Source organism: Cygnus olor, chromosome 15 (genome assembly GCF_009769625.2).
Source record: "Cygnus olor isolate bCygOlo1 chromosome 15, bCygOlo1.pri.v2, whole genome shotgun sequence".
NCBI lineage: Eukaryota > Metazoa > Chordata > Aves > Anseriformes > Anatidae > Cygnus > Cygnus olor.
The window spans coordinates 17,024,238-17,044,549 of record NC_049183.1 but is presented as its reverse complement, the minus strand read 5'-3'; the positions used below and the strand labels follow the sequence as shown (position 1 = coordinate 17,044,549).

Genomic DNA, 20,312 nt, shown 5'->3' with positions numbered 1-20,312 from the left:
CGGGCTCTGTTCGGCGGGCTGAGCGTGGCACGGCACGGCCCCAGCACAGGGGGGCAGCCCCAAAGCATGGCCAGAGCAGCAGGGGTGGAGGAGGGACCGCGGCAGTTCCAGAATTAGTATTCCTGGCAGCCACAGCCACGCGTGCACCTTGACTGCAGCGTGCACAAGCCTCTGCGAGCCTGGCGGCCAGTGGCACGTAGGCAAATGCAGAATACCGAGTTACCATAAGAACACTTTGTCACCGTGCTGCTGTGGTGATGAACGAGCAGGCATTCACTCACGGGAGCGCTCCTCAAGCAGCTGCTGCCTTGCATCCCCTCCTACCTTGGACAGACGAGGGCCCAGAGCTGGCAAGGGCAGCCAGTGCTCAATAATTTTGGCTAGGAAATCCTGTGCCCAAGCACTGGTGCACCGCTGGTCACACGATGTGCCTCTGATTCAGAAAACGTCCAAGAGAAGTTGATGTTCTGCAGACTGTGTCCGATATGACCAGTCCAAAGGACGTCAGACAGCTCAAAGCATGGGGCATACCTGGCCTGAACTTCCTATTTTGAAAAATACTGTTAAATATCTGCTGAAAGCAGATGGTTAAAAGGTAACACAAATGCCAGATAAGAAAAATGTATGAAGCGCCCCTGAGTCACCAGGGCCGAGCCTGGCAGCCCGTGACACGAGCAGTGTTTGCACTCGCGGTTGTATAACAGATCCCTGGCGCGGTGAGGCAGCGTGCTCGTGCTCGCTCCTCAGCACCGTTCTGAAACCTCTCCTCTCTGCAGAGCTGCACAGAGCCCCGCCGATGCACATGAGCCAAGAGAAGATACCAGTTGTCACCCAGGCACTGTCTTTCTTTACCACAGCAGGTGTCTTCTTAATCAAAGAAATATCTCGAGACGCCTGCTGCTGCGTTCCCCCAGAGCGAGCTGTGGCTCATTACAGACCGTGCTGGAGGACTGCATGAAATGAATGGCAACACGGCTGTGCTCCCCAGGGTGCTTATCCTCCAGAAAAAAAGCAACAAAACCTCGTGGTGCTAAGCTCAAGTGCAAGCCAGAGTGGAGCCCCCAGCGAGCCCCTAGAATGGGATGCGGGAGCCTCCATCTCAACACCAAGTCTCACGCCAAAGTGCAGCCAAGCACCAACTGCAATCCTCTTCCAAGGGTCATGTAAACAGTTAAAGTGACTTTCAGATGCCGTAGCACAGTTCCAGCCCTTACTAAGGTCAGAGCAGGGGAGCAGGCGGGCAGAGCCCCCCGGTTCCTCCGAGCACCCATGGGTGCGGGGAACCCCTCACGAAGCGCGCACCCGCTGCTCGCACCCTGTGGCACGGCCCCGCTGGCTGCCTGTGGTGTGTCCCAATGGCTCCGTGAGTGGGGCGGGCGCCTCCCCTTGGGCATCTCTGAGGCACCCTCAGGTGCGGGTGTGCATTCCTAGCAGCGGATACGCCACACCTGCACCCTGCCAGTGCGCCTCCATCAGGCACAGACCTCGTCGGCAAGGTGAGCCAGGGATGCAGCCCGGCCTGCCGCGTGCCACCCCGTATTTATGGGTTAATCCATCTGTAGAATGATAAGAGCAATTTTGATCTTCCTGGAAAAGGAGGTTGATGTCTATTTATGAAGTGTACCTCGTGTTCATTAAAAATCCATGGTGAGATCCATGTGAAAACTAACCACCGAGATGCAAGAAGCACTGAGCAAGTTTAACACCATGGCTGGTTCCTCCCATCCCATCCCAAACAGCACGGGCAATCGCGGGGGCTCACAGATCTCTGTGCCTGGCCCCTCACCCTGCACCGCTGAGAGGTGCCGGCGGTGCCAGGGAGCGCAGCGTGGCCGGGCTGTGCAAGTGACCGGCGAGGGGTCTGCACCCCCGGGACCAGCGGTGAGGGTGCTGTGCGCCTCCTGGGAGCTGTGTGAGACCAGCACCAATGAATCCACCCAGACCGTGCCTACCTGCACACTATGAAAGGCAAAAAGCTCCCGCAAAGAGAAGTGATTTGCCAGAGCCGTGTAACTCCGGGCGGTGGAGCCAAGCATCGCCGCTGCTCTCCCCGGTCCCCGTGCACACAGTGCCAGCGATGCCACCCCGGGCAGCGGGCAGGATCCGGCCAACAGGGCGGCCTCTCCCTGCCACGGCCGCGCTCCCCAGCCACCAGCCCCAGCGCTCCGGCTTTCAGCCTTCATTAGCCACCCCTAATTATTTACAGCCATAATGGAGATAGTGACCTTGTGTGGAAAAAAACAACACTTGAGCCTCATTCAGATTCAGACTTCCACCTCTATTAAACAGTAACAGCTCTTGAGATGACAGACTCTGCACCACGCCTATGCAGCAGTAAAATGCCTGCTTCTGAGCTGTTTGCAGCATACATTTTACTCATCACGTGCTGCTCACAGGCAATGTGGGAGCTAGCTCCCTACACCACCCCGGACGACGGGATTTTTGTCCTGACAAATGCCGCAGCATCCCGCAAGGGTAAATTCTGCACCCGCTGTCCCATGCGCCAATTCCTCAAAGCAGAGCTGGTGGGAGCGAGCCGAGGCACAGAACTGGGTACCTTCAAACCATCAGTGAGATGTGGCTGCACAGCTGCCTGAAAGCGCAGCGCTGGCTGGCAGGCAGCGTGGGCCCAGCTCCATCCAGGAGGATTTTTTATGGCTCTTGGCATTTGGCCACATGCCACAGGCACATGGGGCTGGAGCAGGCCAGAGGTGCAGCCTGACTTCCATCTCCATTAGATGACAGTAATTAATGCCTATTCAACACATTCTCCACCAAGCCAAAGTTTAGGGATTCCCCAAGTCAGAGGTGACACCTGGGGCATCACACGCAGATTGCTGACCCCATGCTCCATGCATTTGTCCTGTCCTGTTTTGACCCCAGTGCCACAACTGACCCCAGCGCTGGGTGTGTGTCCTGCCCGTGCTCAGCGCTGTTCTGTGTGGAGAGGCTTTCTGGGGCAGGAGGGAACGGTGGTTAAGCCTGTGGCATGGCAATTTCCTCAGGTCATCTCAGATGGGTAACTGTGCCCTCCTCACCTTCACCCATCGCTGTAATCTTAGGTGCCTCTGTTATTTAATTTCTATAACACAGTTTAATTTGATGCTTCCTCATCCTCGTACTGTGGGGAAGAGGACACTGTCACTCCACCCATCCTCCCCAGCCCTCCCATGCCCTTACATTGTCCCGTCTCCCCATCCATCACCTCCAGCCCATGCCGATGCTCCCCAACCCGCGCAGTCCCTCCTCGCACTGCTGGCTTTCCCGTCTCCCCGTGCATTGCCTGCACAGGGTGGAGCAGAGAGGACACACGCTCACTGGGGCTGCCCCTGCGGTGACACGGAGCCGCCACGTGCCGAGGATGCCGGCATGGCTGAGCAAAAAGCGCTTGGAGCTGCACCGGAGACACCAGCACCAGCGCTGCTGGCAGCGCAGCGGAGCCGGACCACGAGCGCCACGGAGAAGTGTTAGATTGCAGGATGGGTTGTTGATGAGAATCTATTACAGACACCAACCAGACAGAGGAACAGGATGAGCAGCTCCTTAAATACCCACCTATAATGAGTAGCGAGAAAAAGCGCTCTATCATGGATGATTGCAATCTCAGGGACATTTGCTTGGCGCTTTTAAAAATTAAAGATAACAACTTCCTAACAGAAACAATATTGCTGTCACCTTGGGGAAATTCTCTGCTTGGCCTCATTCAGAGGGACTGAGAGGAGCTGGAAGCAGGCAAAGAGCTGGTGGCCGTCCAGGCGCAGCTGCTTGCAGCCCAATTTAACGCCTTCGCGGCAAACCAGCTCTGCTCAGCAGAGCCAAAAGCAAACATGGGCACAACTGACTGGGGGAAAAATGTCAACACAGAGCCACGCCTGTGGCTTGGGAGCTATGGCAGGATGCCGCCCTGACACCCCAAGCTTCTGTCAGACCTGCCGAGGAGAGGAACTCAACATTGCAATTAAACAATCAAAAATCAGGACTTCTGATATTGGTAGAAGCCACTGGGATCAGTTAAAATAAATCTGCAACCAAAAGCTTTAAGCAAAAAAAGGAGGACTCTTTAGATGTGTTAGAAGAAAGGAGCCTCACAACTGGTGTAAATTCACTACTAGATGAGGCCGGTACAACTGTCAGTCACGAAGCAGAAGTGACACAATTATTTATTCATCGCATACTTCCGTCCTGTACCTGGAGACAAATAGGCTCCCGTATCCCATCAGGGATTAGGGAGGATGCTAAACAGACTAGTAAGTGTAAACATGAAATCGGTAGGACCAAAGAACTTCGTCCCAAGAGCATTAGCAGAACAGCCTAAGGTCTGAAACAATAGATCTAAAACGGATTTTAATAAATCTTGGCATTTTGGTGAATTTCTGGAAGACGGGAAAAGCTGGTAAATGTTTAATTAGACTGTGCTGGTCATCACAAGCGATGGCAATGGTAGGAAGTGTATTACTCAGTGTCAGCTCTGGGTTAGTGCATGGAGGCAGCAGCAGGGAGGAGCCAGGGAATGTGATAAATGGCTAACAGCCTCATGGAAAATAGATCCATCAAACATCATACATTTTTCTTGTTACAGTTACCAATTTAGTTGATAAAGGAAGCAATTATCATAATACATTTAGTGCTCCACAAGCTATTTGATTTAGCTCTCCTGAAAAAGTAAAAGAATAGCATTATGCAGAATCAACATCACTTTACTAAAGGGACTGGCAAGCAGATTGCAGAGATCATAAATTGTTTTCCAGTGGGATATTTGTACGTGGGATCTGTTACTAGAAGAGTGTTGAGCTATAACAATGTCTTTATTAATGATAACATGAATTAATTGTGGATAAAAGGTGCAAATGGCACAGGACAGTCCAACTGGAGTACCAATGAATGATGGAGGTGGGTCAGGTGCCATGGGGCAATCTGGCAGCTCTGTACGGTGGGCTCATTTAGCAAGGGCTGTTTTTATACAGCCAAGTCCAAGGCTTTCCATTTAGGAGAACAAGTTGTAGTTCCAGGGTCGGAGATGACATCCTGACAGGCAGCAGCATGGAAAGGACTTGGGGTGGTGTTGGATAACCACCTGGAGCTAAAAGGGATGAAGATGTACCCACCGGTGTACAACTATTAAGAACAGGCAGAAATAAGGATAAATGGCTTGTGTGGCTAAGCGAGGCTTAAATATCACAGATCAATCTTTATGTTCAAAGAAAGTTAGGAAAATTAGTAGGAGTTACACAGAGGAGAAGGCAGAGCAGGAAGCTGTGAGCCTTGCCAGAGGGGAGCAGGAGCGAAGCCCGTTTGTTCCCAGCACCGTGCCGGTGCTGCAGCTGCCGAGAGGCTGGGACGCAGGAGCAGGGGGGGGACTCGCTCGAGGTGACGGCGCTCTGGGAACGGCTCTGGGGCATGCAGGTCCCAGCCCTGCCTCTGTCGTCCACTCACAGTACCTGCAATAATATTTAAAACCTAGACAGGTTCCACAAAAAAACAAAAAACAAAAAAAAAACAGGAAAAGTTCTCTGAGGTCAGCAGAGGGAATGAACTGCTGGCACACGCCGTGCTCCTGCTGCTGCGGGGACTGGGGATGGTCCAGGCCCGAGGCACAGCGCGGCTCAGGAATGGCCCTGCAGCCACGTCTTCTAAAACTGCTCCAAGCCCCCAGCAAGGGGGCCGAAGCACGGATGGGCTGGCAGGACAGGAGGACAGACAGGACAGAAGGACGCCGGAGTATCCACCGGGAGGCAGCTGAGCAGCGCTCGTGGTTCTCCAGAAATGACAGAGCACTTTATTCCTGCCAGTTCTGACGGAGGAGGAAAGAGAAAGCACCACATCATCTTCAAAACCCCGCATTTCACACAGCCCCGGCCGGATCCTCCCGCTGCCTCTGCCTGTTCCATGCCCACATGGTGCCGTGGAGCCAGTCCCAAGCTGCACCGTGCAGCAGGGAGCCCAAGGAGGCTCCCAGTGTTTAATGATGCTGAATTTAATTAAGTTTGATGAAAACCAAAGTTCTTTTATTTGCCTAAAACAACACAAGCCTAAACAGCAATTTCTCAACTTCAGCATCCCCAAAGTTTGGCATAGCTCCCTGCCTTCTGTGACAAAAAGGAAGCCAAAGAAAACGGTGTGTGACAGAGCCACAAGGCACCAGCAACCTGCCCCTGTCCCATTTGGGTGGGAAGTACAATAAGGTAGCTGCGAAGTATTTGCCTATCAGAAAAGTGATCGTTACAATCCAAACACTGCAATTTAAAACAAAGGCTGTTCTAGCACAGCCGTCTGTGAACACCTGCCTTGACTCCAGGTACCAAGTCAGTCACTAATTTGTGTTTTCCAGCGTGGGTGTCTCTACAGAGGTCTGCTGCGGCTTCATTCATATCCGCTTTTGCCCATGGGCTTTGTAGGGCCACGTGATGCGAGGCGCTCCCACGCAGGCACTGCGTGTGTGACTGACATGTATTTAAAGAGCAGCTGCCACGTAGCAAGCACCCAATGCTCGCTTTGGTCATTTTAATAATCTGCTCTCAACACTCAGCCAGACGAGGGAACGGAGCTCTCCATCTAATTCCTTCGTCGCAGCACACGTTAAACCCTTGTTGGGGGTGGAAATCTCAAGGCCCAGGCGCTTCCCAAAGAGCAGAGGCTCTGCTCAGCGCTCAAAGCAGCCTGCACGCTGGGAGAATGGGCCCTCTCCACCGACCAGAGTCACTCCAAGCTCGGGATGATGGAGTGCAACGCTCCTGGTTCTCCAGCCAGATACAAGGAGCACGCAGCAATCCGGGGCCCAGCCAGCAGCAGGCCCACGACCTGCTGCCCTCAGGACCCCCGGCGTGTGCCCCACGCAGATCCCGCTCCCCATGGCAGGGCGAGCGGCTGCAGGAACAGCCCTTGCTGGGGGAGCCCAGCCCTGCGGGGAGGGAGGCTGCCCCAGCACTGCCTCAGCTCACAGCCCGAGGCATGCGGCCACTTTCCAGCAACACCTGGGCGGTGGTGAGTGGCACTGCGTGGCCCCAACACCAGGGTAGGTGGCCTCACACGCTCCGCTGAGCACGGGGTGGTGTGGGGTGGTGGTGGGGTGGTTCCGGGTGGGACCCCTCTGCCCAGATCTCGACTGGGTGCCCCCACTGCCCGCCCGCACTCTGCAGCCACACGCAAGGGATGCCAGAGCCTGTGCCCATGCGCAGCACCAGCAGGGCCCTGTGCAGAGCTCTGCGCCCGCTCCTGCCCGGCCCACGAGGGACAGCCAGCAGCGGGCAGGGATGAGCCCCGCAGTGAGTGCATCCCCGCTGCTCCCTGCCCTGTGCCCGGGCTTGGGGCACTGACCTGTGATTCAGCTCCAAGCTCCGGCACGGCACCGTTAAGCCCTTTCCTGAGCATGCTGTGCCCAAGAGACCAGGGTTGCACCAGCTTCTTCCAAAACAGTGATTTATGGCAGTGAGAGAAGCATAAAGCGTCCACTGAAAAAAACCCACAGCCAGCAAAAATACGAATTTTGGAAATTACTCATGCCTCCAGTGATCCCATCTCTCACAGCCCTGTCTGCTGCCTCCTGTGTTCCCTCAGCCTGAGAAGGGAGACAGATTATCTCCAATTATTTATTATGGAATTAGAGCATGATCCAAAACCTCCTTGAATCAATAAGAAAGCCCCGATTGACTTCACCGGGTCTAGGATTGAGCACCAGGAACATGCAGGAGATTTCTGCATCTGGGGCCATGACTCACCGAGAACTTTCCGATGTGGCAGGCGCAGCTCAGCTGCCACGGCTCGCTGGCCCCCGCCGTCAGGCGCTGCTCCGGGGCGGGGGAGCCTGACACCACCAGGGCCACAGCTCCCCGTTAGCTTGCAGGCCACCAACTACTGCCGTTGATGTTAAAACTTAGTGCCCAGGGTGATTCCATCGGCCATTTTTTGCTGCACAGGTACCAGCACCCAGGCTCCACTCAGGCTCACGGTTAAGCCCTGCCTGCTGTTGCTCGTGTAAATCTCAGCCAGGAACTTTGGGCTGCAACCGCCCCCCGAGCAGGGGTCTGTGCTGCAGGACCACCGCAGCAGCCTCTCCAGCGGGGTGCTGCTGCAGGAGGGGCAAGGCAGCGGGGCGAAGCTGCGAGGGCGGGCAGGTGGAAGCCCGGCCGTGGGGCAGCCCAGGTGGGGCGTGGGGCGCAGTCCCCGAGGGACGGAGGGAGAAGCAGCGGTGGGGCAGCAGCACGACACCTTGCCCCGCTCTGCTGCTCCGAGGGGAAGGGCTGGCACGCCGCTGGGGCTGGGCTGCAGGACTGCTGGCTGCACCCGGTGCCTGCAGAGCCCTCGCTGGGGAGCGGCTGCGGGGACGTGCTCGCCGACCGACCCGCGTCAAGGCGAGCCCCGGGGCCCGGAGCGGGACCTGTGGCCGCTCAGCCCGAGGCGCGCCGCGCTGACAGCGGGCACCCGCACCCGCACCCGCACCGCGCCGCTCGGGGCAGGCACCGCGGCTGCCCGCAGCCAGCCCCGCTCCCCGCCGCCCCCGGCACCCCGCGTCCTGCGTGTGCGGGAGCCAGCGAGAAAGTTTCCCCCCGGCCGCGCCGGGCCCCCCGTGCCCCTCCTGCGTGGGCCGGGGCCGGCGGCCGGGGGAGCTCCGCCGGGGGGCGCGGGGCGCGGGGCCCGGCGCTGGGGGTCCCGGGGCGCCCCCGCCCTCCCCCGAACTTCTGGGCTGGGCAGGGCCCCGGCGAGCGGCCGGGGGCGGCGGGGCGGCCGGCGGGCGGTCGGTACCTTCCAGGCAGCACGTCCTCCAGAGCCCCGAGTGGGTCATCACCTCCTCGTTCTTGCGGCTCGTGTCGTTGTCGCCGGTGGACTTAGTCCTGCACACGCCGCGCGAGTAGAGCCAGTAGTCGGTGCCCACGGCGATGGTCATCAGGCTGAAGGCTGCGAAGGCTCCCACCGTGGTGATGAGCATCTGGACGCCTCTGTCACACATCCTCATGCTGCTTCATCCTACGGCGGCGGCTCGCAGGGGAAGGGCCGGCGCCGCCGCCCGCCGCCGCGCTCCGCGCTCGGCGCCTCATGCCCCCGCGGCCCGCGGCGAGCCGGGGCCCCGCGGCGGCGCTGCTCGGGGCCGCCGAGCCCCCGGGCGCCCGGCCGGCATGGCCCGAGCGGAGCGGGGCGCGGAGCGGGGCGCGGAGCGGAGCGGCTCCGCCGTGCGCCCGCGGCCGGCAGCGCGGCGCCTCTCCCGGCGCCTCCCCCGCGCCGCCCGGCCAAGGCATCCGCGGGGGGCGGCGGGGGCGGGGGGCAGCGGAGGGAGGGCGGGCCGCGGGGGGGCCGCGCCGCCGGGAAACCGCCGCCCGGGGGGGCCGGCACCGGGCGGGGACCGGGCGGGGACTGCCCCGGGGCGGGCGGGAGGGGGGCCGGCACCGGGCGGGGCAGCCCCCGCCCCCCCCCCTCCACCCCTCTACACCCCCCGGTGCCACCCCCCGGTGTCACCCCGCCGCCGCCACCCCCGGCCGGGGCAGCCCGGCTCCCCGGTCCCCGCCGCCCCCCGCTTCTCCCCTCCGCGCTGGGAGCTCCGGGGGAGGCTGCAGGGGCTGGGGGCCGCACAGCCCCGCTGCGCCCGCACCCGTCGGGGGCCCCGCCGCGGGCGCCCCGGGGTGCCCCGGCCCGAGGCCGGTTCCCAGCGCCGGGCCGGGCCGTGGCGGAGGCGGCCCGGAGCGGGGACCGTGAGCAGCCACATCCCGGGGGGCCCCACACCGCTTCTGTTAAACCCTCTGGCTCGCCGCTAGCTCCGCGTCGCTCTCAAACGATTTTGCAGGCAGTTGGATGAGCTTATGACTCATGCGACCTTTCAAATAAGCCCTATAACATATCCACCTCTTGAATTAAAACTCTTTTAAGGGCTGCGGGTGAGACAGGAAAGCGTATGATTTACCTGATAGTGTGCACTCCTACAGCTCTCATTTGTATGCACTTACTTGTAAATACTAGTTATTTACTCTCAAAACGCAAACAGAAAATTATGAAGGTTACCAAAAAATGAGGTACTGAGAAATTAAGTAGTGTGGAAATTAAGTACCCTTCTCAACCTTAAATTACCTCCTTTGTGCGTACTCATTAGGTAGGGCATTTTAATTACAACGCCACACTATTTCTCCCCAGCGCATGTAGCGCACGGGCTGTGCTGACTGCCCGGCTTCATTCTCCTACTCCGCCATGAGCCCTCTGCCCTGCTCGCTGCCTTTGCTGACTCTGAAGGCCATCGCTCCAGCAGCTAGTGCTCTTCCAGCGTTTCCGTCTGGAGAGCAGCAGTCCTCAGCAGGATGGGAGGATGGACATCGATCTCTGAAGAGGAGAAGGAGGAGGAGGACAGGCAGTTAGGGATCATGGCCAGAAGCATCCACCCAAGCTGAATCACAGAATTTTCTCCCGTGGTGCTTTTTTTTTATTTTATTTTTTTTTGAGGAGGGGTTATAGTAGTTGCCCAGATCTGCGACTGGCACTGGCAGCAGCACGTGATGGTCACAGGCCACACCTTGGTGACACCGAGATGAGCCCCGTGCCTGACGGCACCTGGAGGCTTGTTTTGAGGGCTCTGAGGGGTGCCACGCAGGTGGCTTGGGGCAAGGTGCAGGGACAGACAGCGTGGCTCCAGGATGCTGCCCCAGCCACACATAGCTCCCCTCCCCACCCCGGTCCCACCGCCCACCCCCAGCCCTGCGGTGCGTGGGTCAGAGCCTGGCAGCAGCAGCCTCCCGGGCCCCCGTCCTGCGCAGAGGCAGGCGTCCCAGGGAGGAGGCAGCAAAGATATCTCACACCTACAGCGAAGGGGCTGCAAATTGCATTCTGAGTGGGGGATTTTGCAGCCTTAATTGTGTTATTTTAACATCGTGTGTGTAGGTGTGTGCAGAGTGCACATGTACCGTTTCCTAGGCTTTTAACAAAGCAAGCTCAAACAGAACTAAAGTCCACACCTCGGATCTTGGTGGCCCCTGGACGGGTTGGTGGCGGGGACACCCCTGCACGCCTCCTACCGCTCATTGCATGGAGAAGCCAGTTCCAGGAGTGATCTTGGAGCTCTGCCCGGAGCAGCCACATGTGGGGACAAGGGGACAAGCAAGGGGTTCACTGAGCTGTGCATTCAACAAGAATTTGGGGACCTTGCCACCCCGACCTGCAGCTCCAGCTCTGTGTGCTCCTGCAGCACAGCCCGGTGCCCTGCCCTGAGCAGCCTGGCCTCGTCTGGCTCCAGCTCCTGTCACCCCTTGCTGGTCAATGACGTGTCCGTCACCAGATACCTGCTCATGGAGCTGCACCCTTCTGAGCTGGGCAAAGTAGAAACACATAACGGAAATCAGACCCTGCTGCAAAAACTTGACAACTTGTGCAAAAACAACAACAAAAAAACCAAGCTGTCCTTGCAGACAGAAATGTCCTAAACCAAGATCTGTTAGGCTTTGTCCTTCCAAATCCAGTGATGAAAGCTCTGGCGCTTTTACATTGGCAAAGTGACAGAAAGTAGGTAGTCAGAAATAATCCCTAGCTGGATTAGTTTTTTTTTTCCTTGAAGGAAGAGAGATGCTGATACAAGGCGAGTTTAGGTCATTAGCAATGCAGCAAGATGCTGAGCTCCAGCCTCATCTGGTCTTCACTTCATCTCCCTGCTCCTGGGGGCTGCAAGGGGATAAGGACTCCGGAGCCTTTGGCACATGAGTTCATCCTTCCCCACTCCTACGACTGGATTATTTATATCCGCACGTGCTTTGGAAATGCTGGTTGCTATCTACTTGCTCTAGAAGGAATCCAGCGGTGAGGCTGGCGTGTCCTTACATGACGTGCAGCTGCGTTCGGGGCGTTTCTCCCGGCTGTGACCCCAGTGAGCAATGCCCTGTGCCTGGCCTGCCCTGAGACTCACAGCAGTCGTGTCCGTGGTGCTGCAGCAGGCAGCAGCTCCCCACAAAGAACCGAGGTGCTGCAGGCAGGTGGCCACACAGCACCCACATCTCACCCCGTGAGACGGGGGCAGGGCTGGGGGCAGGGGGCTGCCACCCGCTGCACAGGCACCCATGGCAAGCCCGAGCCCGCTGCCCGCACCCGAGCTGGCTCACTCAGTGCGAGCCTATGCGGCTGCCTACCAGCTCTGCAGCTCCCTGCTGGGCTTCCTACGGTTTAGTAGCAATAAAAATAGCAGGGAACAGAAACAGAAATCCACTCTTGTTAAGCCTCCTTATCATGGGAACATGCAAAGGCTACGCAGGAGTGGCCATGCATGGGGAAACAAACAGCATCCAGACTCTCCGGAGAGCTGGGTGAATGTGCTGGCAGCTGCTGCATGCTAAAGCCCACGTTACTTTGCCCACACTTCTGCTTGTGCATGCACTGCCTGCGCACGCTGGCATACACCACAACTGCGTCTGCTTTTTCCTCCTGTTCTCATACCTTGGGTACACAAAACAAGTCCAGGACAGGAAAGGGGATGACACGGGACAGCAAACATCATGCCAGGGCCCCAGGGTTCCCCAGCTGCTCCGTGCTGGCTCTGAGCGTACAAGCACGGTGCGCAGTTCCACATCTTCCCATCGCAGCAGCCCCGCCAGGGACAGCCTGATCCCATCCCGCGGGAGGGAAGCCGAGGGAATCCCATTCCCAAGGTCACAGGAAGACCAGCCTCTGCACGAAGCGTGAATGCAACTGGATGGGTGGAAAGGAGGAAGATTATCGAAGGGATTCTGTAAGGCAACTGTATGACAGAAGTAATAAAAGAACAAATAGCAGTAGATTAAGAGATATTTTGTAGTCTGAGTCCAGCTGGGCCGTGCTGAGCCCCCATAAAAGGTTTGCTGCTGCTCCAGCCCACCACAATTTAATTGATTTGATTTAAATTCTTTGAAGAAGAAGAGGATAACGAATAATGAGGCAAACAGGATTGTAATGCAAATGAAAGAGATGAAAGATGGCTTCAGGGAGACGGCTCTTGAAGGTCAGAGTCTAACGCAAAGCTGCTTCTGGTCACTCATTCAAACATTAATGAGGCTGTGTTCCTCCTGATGCCTTTGATGGATGGAGAGATGGCTCAGGAGGCATTTGCTGTGCTAATGTCTAGCCATTATTATCCCTGCTCCAAGCAGATCACCCCCTTGCCGCGGTGGGGAGAATTTTACCTGGCAAGTTGTAGGGACTGAGGTTTTTGCTGCCCATATTACAGCGGGTAAGCAGACTTCTTAATCGGGTTTTTCCAGATACTCTGATGGAGACTCTAACTTCAGAATTAATTAACTTCACTATCAAAAGCTGAGTCATTTGTCACAATGGTTTTGTCATTAGCTCCCGTAATTAAGGAAAGTGTCACAAAACCAAATGTTTCACTTGCAGAAGCCAGAACAACTGAAGCTCAGAAGCATTTCCGAAATGCTGGGAATGGGCACGTCAGTGCTGACCACTGAACCAGAGGGGGGCTCGACTGGACCCACCAAGACCACGCACTGGGGCTGCTGGAGACCATCGCAGCCCTGCTGACCGCCCTGCCCTGCCTGGCCGCTGCGCCAGCCCCACAGCCAGGGGACGGGGTGATGGTGATGGTGGAGCTGGAAGCAGGAGCTGTGCTTGGAGCCAGCAGCAGAGAGGGACTCACAGGTCCAAGGGGAGATGGGCCCGGGGGCACAAGGACAGCCTGGGGCCAGCACAGAGCAGCGGGATGCTGATTCCTCTGCGGGCACCAGCTCCCGATACAACCCCAGCAAAACAGGGGCCATTTGGGAGAGCTCTGCTGGCCCCGCGTGTCAGCAAGACTCCTGGTTATCTGGAACAGGGGGGAACTGCTGGCTTCCATATCAGCTCCATTGTGCCCCTGTTTAGGTACGCTCCCTCCCCAGCACCTCTGCAGCCCGGACCAAGCGGCAAAGTGCCTGCAGAGGGTCTGCCAGGGCACATCCTGCCTGCCTCCCCGAGCCCGCTGCATGGTGCGTGGGGACTGGGAACAAGCGTTCATGGGCTGGTTGGCAGAGCATCTGCCGTAACCCACCTTATTTAGCAAGTGACCAAAGAGCCAAACAACCAGCACCTTCCCTTCCCCTTGGTCTAAGCGTGTCTTTAGGTACCCGCAGCTGAAGGTTTCCAGGCCTGGATCGCACTCCTGTATATCTGGTGATGCACTCCAGCCACAAGGATACGCACCTTCTTCACAGAGAAGCTGAACATTTCAGCATTTGCTCAGCGGGGCCCCTCGGGGTGGCTGCCCCAGAGGCAGCTGCCCATCCGCAGGGTCCTGTGGTGTCCCTGCTGGCCCTCCCCACACCCACCAGAGTCCTGCAGGCAAAGGAAGCCAAGCTCTCACAGTTTCTTTAAAATTATATATTTTATTTTTTTCATACATGCAGCAAATAGAATAAAGAGTATATGCCCATCTAAAAGGAGGTCTTTATGAGAATCCTTTGACAAACACAGAGCAGGTAGTCTAGGATGTAGAAAAGTCATCAAATACTTGCAGGTGAAATCAAATTCACAAACACAAACTGTTCAACAATAAACATTTTTTTTTCTTTTTTCCTTGTTTTAATTGCCAGTTTGAACGTGATCAGAAATAAACAGCTTGGATGACACTTCCATGCATGGAGCAAGATGCTTGTTGCTTCTTTTGCTGTTGCAGGCTCAATGGCTCACCTGCGACTGCGAAAGCAGACAAGCTGCAGCACTTGTGTGGGTGAGCTCCACACTCCAGATGTAAGCCCTACCAGTTGAACAGCTATATCCTCGCACTCTCCGCCAGAAAGCACAATTTCTATTAGAGATCCTGGGACTAAATGACCAGAGCATATCTGCTGCCTAGAACCTGCTCTCACCATCCCATCTCTGAGACCACCCATGGGGGTCTGCCACCACGCAAACTTGCATTCATTTCTTACTTGGATTGAAAGGGTCAGTAACTCATTTGGTGATGGCTCTCTTATCTAGAGAAGACGACTGTTCTGACGTCTGGCCAGAGGGGACCACAGCGGTGGCAGCAGGGCCCCCATGCCCCGTGTAAGCAGCATCCCAGCGGCACAGTCGCTGAGCAGGGGATGGCCGGGGAGCCGCTGCACTGGGGCTGTGCTGCTGTGCTGCCAGTCCTGGCCCAGACACGCACTGAGCTCACCCAGGCTGTGCAGTGCCTGCCTCCAGCCCCATGCAGCTGCCCGGCAGCCCTCAGAGCAGATCAGGATTGGCAGCTGACCCTGGTCTGCCTGCGGTCTCCCAGCCCCCCAGAGCCCGCTGCAGAGACCGCCAGGACCAGGCGCTTTCTGGCCGAGACCCAGCCCCACTCTTCCCCCATCCCTGCTGCCCTGCTCCGTTCCCGTCACTTCCACTGTCCCCGAGGGCCATGCGAGCACCCAGCAGCCTCCCCCTGCTCCCACCTCGAGCTGCAGCAGGACAGGACCAAAGCCACAGCCCTCTCGCCTTTCCTTAGGTAACACTCCCAGGAGGAAGGTCAGGGCACGCCGGGGAGGTGCAGGCACTGAGCAGCCCGCACATCCCAGCGGGCAGGAGTGGGAATCTGCCCCTGCCCCAAGGAGTCCTGGCCTATTCCTCATCAGTGCTGGAAAAAACAGCCCTGGGGACGGATTCATCCCCGCACCATGCTGAGACCTCCCGAGGCACCTGCACCCCACTTACCTGCGGTGTCCAGGTGCGACCAGCCCTGGTGGAGGTCGGGACCTGCTGTCCTTGTCCCCGGCTGGCAGGGGGTGGCCACAAGTGCCTCATGTCTCCTCCGGTCTCCTCCTCCTGCACCTGGGGCCCGGAGGTGCGGAGCTCAGGGTCCCACCGCCAGACCCCTGCCAGTCCCACCACAGCCCTGTGGGGACGTGGGGCTTGCCCCTAATGCCCTGTGCCATGCAGGCAGGACCATGGGGTACCACAGCCCCAGGCTTTCTCTCTTGCCTGTAGCTGCAGGCTGAGATGCCTCCTCTGTCCCTGTGAGCACCCTCCTCCTGCCCCACCAGTGGCACAAGCACACTGTCCCCTTGTCCCCCTGCTGCTGCAGCACTGTCACACAGCTGGGGTGCACTGCAGCTGCCTGCCAGCACTGCCCAGTATTGTCTTACTGGGCTTCAGCCACGTGTCAGAGCCCCCAGTGACTAACAGAGCCTCCTGAGCCGCTCACATCTGAGCATCTTCCTGAAGCACTGCTTTCCTCATCCAACAGTGAAGATTAAATCATCAAATTACGGCAAACAGTGAGTCAACCACTGTCACTCTGCCCTTCCTTGGAGGAGTTTGTATAAATCCCAGCATCTGTGCAGGGCCAGGCACATTCCATTTTACATTTCTGCACAGAAGAAACAGGTAATCTGGAAATAAACCTCAAACCAAGAGCACTGAAAGTAGCAGAATGGGCAACATCAGAAATGCTCCCATCCTGCAGATTTCCCTGGGCTTCAGACCTTGCCTTTGCTAAGCTCTCCCTGGAGCACAGACTGTACTGTGAGGATCCCGAAGATGCACACAGACCCAACGCGTGCCACCGCGGCCGCCCCGCGGTGGAGCTGGGCCACCCATGGGCAGGACGCCTTCCCAGCACAGCCCCGCACCTAAGCAAAGCCTGCTCCATGCAGAAGTGTCACTCCAACACACACACGAGTCCCAGACAGAAAAGACGCAACTCCCTCTACAGCAGTGCCCGTGGATCGATCCCGTACAGCCGCGGGTACCCTCCTGGCCCCAGGAGCATCGCAGTACTCCAGTACCACAGTAACCCACGGGCGACCGGACCGCGGGAGCGTCTTCGGGTCTGGAGGTACACAAATTAAAAACATTCACCATTTAAGTAATACTAATTCTGCAGCAACAGATTTGAAAGTTACAGTAACATACATGCTCTGAACATCAACTGTGGTCTGCAGAAGATGGCGAGACGTCTTCTGAGACGTGTGCTGGGGTTATGGGAACTCTCACCAGAAACTAACTCCGACTTTCCCGGTCTTAGTCTGATGCAAAGTTGCCCACAAGCCCCCGTGTCCATCTGGCACAATTTGCAGTTTTTCTGTGTTTTGTTTTGTTTCCTCAAGCCCAGCTCAGTACCTGAGACCACAGCCACAGCTCACACACCCCGACACGCACAAGGCAGGGCCGGCCTTCAGTTTGGTCACGGGATGAGGAGACCTGCTCGCGGCACTGAGCCAGCAGCTGCGGCACCAGCATTAGCTTCCAGCAGTCCTTTCACTTAATGAGGCATTAAAAAAAGAATTGCAAAAGGTAGAGTCTGATGTTTATAAAAGATCTACAAACCAGAATTTCCTTGGTAAGATTCCTCATGATTCAGAAAATTCCACCCTCATTTTTTCCCCGTACTCACGAAGTAATGTGTATTTACATTAGAATCGGTCGTATTTCAAAAAACGTACGTGCTTTCTTTGCAAACCAACCGAACTCGTGTGTGCCAGGGGAGGAATGGCAGCAGTGTCACGGGAGCACACGCTCAGCCCTCGTCCTGCTGCGGGCAGCAGCCACCATCCAGCCCCGCTGCCCCATGCACGGCGAGCTTCGCTGCCAAAGCGTCGGCTGCGGTTTCCCCTTGGGAGTCAGGGGTTCTGAAACAATGCAGAAGGTCCTGGATTACTGAATAAAATCACCAGGAATTTTGGCTGAAATCAGGTAAACCAAGATGCCTGTAAAATCCATGATTTTGAGCCTTTAAGATAACAGCAGAGGGTATAAAGTATAAAAGTTACCTTTATAAATAGCCCTCAGTACAGCCCTTCTGTAGCGGGCATATTTTCAGTTGGTAAATTGTAAACCGAGAATATAAATGTGTTTTGTTTTGGTAGAATATTAATATCCTTTACAGAGCTGTTAAATTTCGACAGTGTCTGTGAAAAAACAGGAGAAAGATTTATGGGAGTGCTGACATAGTATATCAAAACTGCAAACTGTTCCAGATGTTAAAAAAAAAAATCCCACCTTTCACTTAGAAAAAGATTTGCTCTGATTTACAAGAACCGGAATGAAATTCATTTTGTGGTCTTAATGCCTGAGTAATAGGAAGGGATGTGGTGAAACGCACACGCTTACAGCAGGCTAAGGAGGAAGACAGCTTCAGGGAGCCGGTGTGACTGTATGTACAAGGCATTTAAAAATATAAGTATGTCTACAAGCAGACTTTTCCACACTGATCAAATGTATCCATGTCTCGAACAAAAGGCTCTTCTAAGACACGTTCACAGTCATTGCAAGCTTCAGCACAACGGTTTAAAATATCAACCATGCTTAGCATTCAACGGAAACAATTTGTGAATACCTAAGTTCACCAGAATTTCAGCATCTGATTTCAAAAATTACAAAGACTGTAGCAATTTGGTATATTTCTGTTTAAAAACTCTATTAGTCACCACCAACTACAGTTCCTAGAAGTATTACTGCTTGTTAACTCAAAACCCCGCACATTTCCAGCTAGGGAACCCAAGCTAGCAAGTGTCACACACATACAGAGGCCTCCTAAAACAAGCGGTCGTCGTGTTTTGATGAGGGTATGTATGTATGCACTGCTGATCCCGGAAGACTAGTGTCGGTATTTACAAGGCGAGCTGAAGTTTCTGGCTGCGGGAGCAGGGAGGGCAGCGTCTGCACCGCGACTACACGTTAATGACAAATTCCGGGTTAGTGTAGGAGAATCCAGCAAACTCGTTCTGGTCCAAGTTCATGATGAAGAGTTTGTCGGTGGGCGTCAGCTCCACAGGCTGCCTGGTGAACTCTTTGTCGAAGTTGGAAGTGTCTCGTTTGTCTTTCTGTCAAACGGAAAGCACAGAGTTAAACCAGGTAACGCGGGGCGCAGGAGCGGGGCAGCGCTGGGCTCCGTTGCGCGACTGGGAGCAGCGCTCCGGGTCCCCTGCACGCGGCCGCAGCCCCTGCGCAACAAAACAACCGGCACCATGGGCAAGGGCAGCGCGACGTCTGTCTGGCTCGCTTCTGACACACAACCGGAGAGTGGAGGACAGGAGGGAGCACCCCTGCACCTGGCTCTGAGAGAGAACAGCGGCAGCTCCCGGCATGCAAACCCAGCACTGCACTCACACCCGCAAGGAGGAGCCTGGAGGAAGCAACACGCCTCGAGATGGAAGTAAACGTTCAATACGATTTCAAAATTTGCACAAAATGATCAGCTGTAAGAGCTCCTTTCACTTTAAGTTTGATTTTTTTAGATTACGTCATGATATGGTACTGATCGACGCAGTGTTTTACTGATTTAATTTAAGGTGAGGATGTGATTTGCTCCAGGGTTGTAGATATAAAATACACAGTAGTTCAAAATCTCAAAGAATGAAAATTCCACATATGCAACCTTTTATCATTTTAATTTCATAAAAGGAACAACTTTGCAACTACATCCAAGAAAAAAAAAAAAAAGAAAAAAAAAGAAGTCATTGTCTCAGTCAGCACCAATAACCTACTATTAGCACGTCACTCAGTCCCTCTGCCTAGTGAAGGTGCGTTCTGGCTGCAGGACGTTACCGAGCCTGGGCTGAAAGGGAAACCAAGGCGCTGAAGATCCCACATAAGCACCCAGGATCCTTCATCCGTAAGGGCAGCACACGGAGGGAGGATGCTCCTTGCAGAGCAGCAGCGGCCGGCAGCGTAATGCGGGGCTGTGAAACCGCCGCTGCTCCGTGCTGCTGTTAAAGCAAGTAGGGACAAAGGGCTTTCCAGCAGTGCCTCTACATAGGAGCTTAAATGGGGAGGAAACTCAGTCATTCACAATCCTCTCCCAGTGTTCCTAATTACCAGCAGATCCCTGCGACTCGCTGCAGTGCCCAGCCTTCCCCGGCCACCTGTGCTGGCCCCATGGACACTCCTGCACTACGATGGTGGCTCCCTTTTGGCTGAAGGCTGGGCTATGGCAAAGGCCAGGCTGATGCAGAGAGGAGCAGGAGCCCCAGGGCTGGGATGCTTCCGGAGCCCCACAGCCAGCGCCCCCTGTGCCAGCAGCTGCTGGGCTGGACAAGTGGCCCTGCAGGTTACAAATTCGGTGCCTCGTAGGAACCTGCAAAATGGTCATTTTTCATCCTCTGCCTTTGAACCAGGGCCTCTGCAGTGCCAGGGGAGCCTGGCCTGCCCTCCCCACCCATCCACCGGCTCTTTACTCATGAAGCATCCAGCGGGCAATATGCTGCCCTTTAACTGCAGCTCCGCTTGCCCAGAACCACGCCGTGGGCTGCAGGTGCCTGCTGGTGGTGGGGCAGAGATGTCAACACCTCTGAGTCCCGAGCTGGAGCATGGCCAGAATACAGCAAACAGCCCGGCCCACTGCCCTCCGCCCAGCCCTGGCTCCTGACGGCGCTGCACAGGAGCATCGCATCACAAACATGTTCTCCACCACAGCTGCATCG

The 20,312-nt window shown here is 56.1% G+C and overlaps 2 protein-coding genes across 2 annotated transcripts in view; both read right to left on the bottom strand.

The window, feature by feature from the left end:
* The window catches only part of CACNG3 (calcium voltage-gated channel auxiliary subunit gamma 3), a 29,434-nt gene extending 20,394 nt beyond the window's left edge, over positions 1 to 9,040 (bottom strand). Inside the window, 1 exon segment of the mRNA XM_040574804.1 lies at positions 8,740 to 9,040. Within this exon segment, the coding sequence (XP_040430738.1) occupies positions 8,740 to 8,950 (211 nt within the window). The 5' untranslated portion in view covers positions 8,951 to 9,040.
* A 5,285-nt stretch (positions 9,041 to 14,325) lies between these two features.
* PRKCB (protein kinase C beta) overlaps positions 14,326 to 20,312 on the bottom strand; it is a 119,208-nt gene continuing 113,221 nt past the window's right edge. The window contains exon 17 of the mRNA XM_040574215.1: positions 14,326 to 18,713. Coding sequence (XP_040430149.1) covers positions 18,561 to 18,713 — 153 coding nt within the window. The 3' untranslated portion in view covers positions 14,326 to 18,560. The remainder of the gene's footprint in view (positions 18,714 to 20,312) is intronic.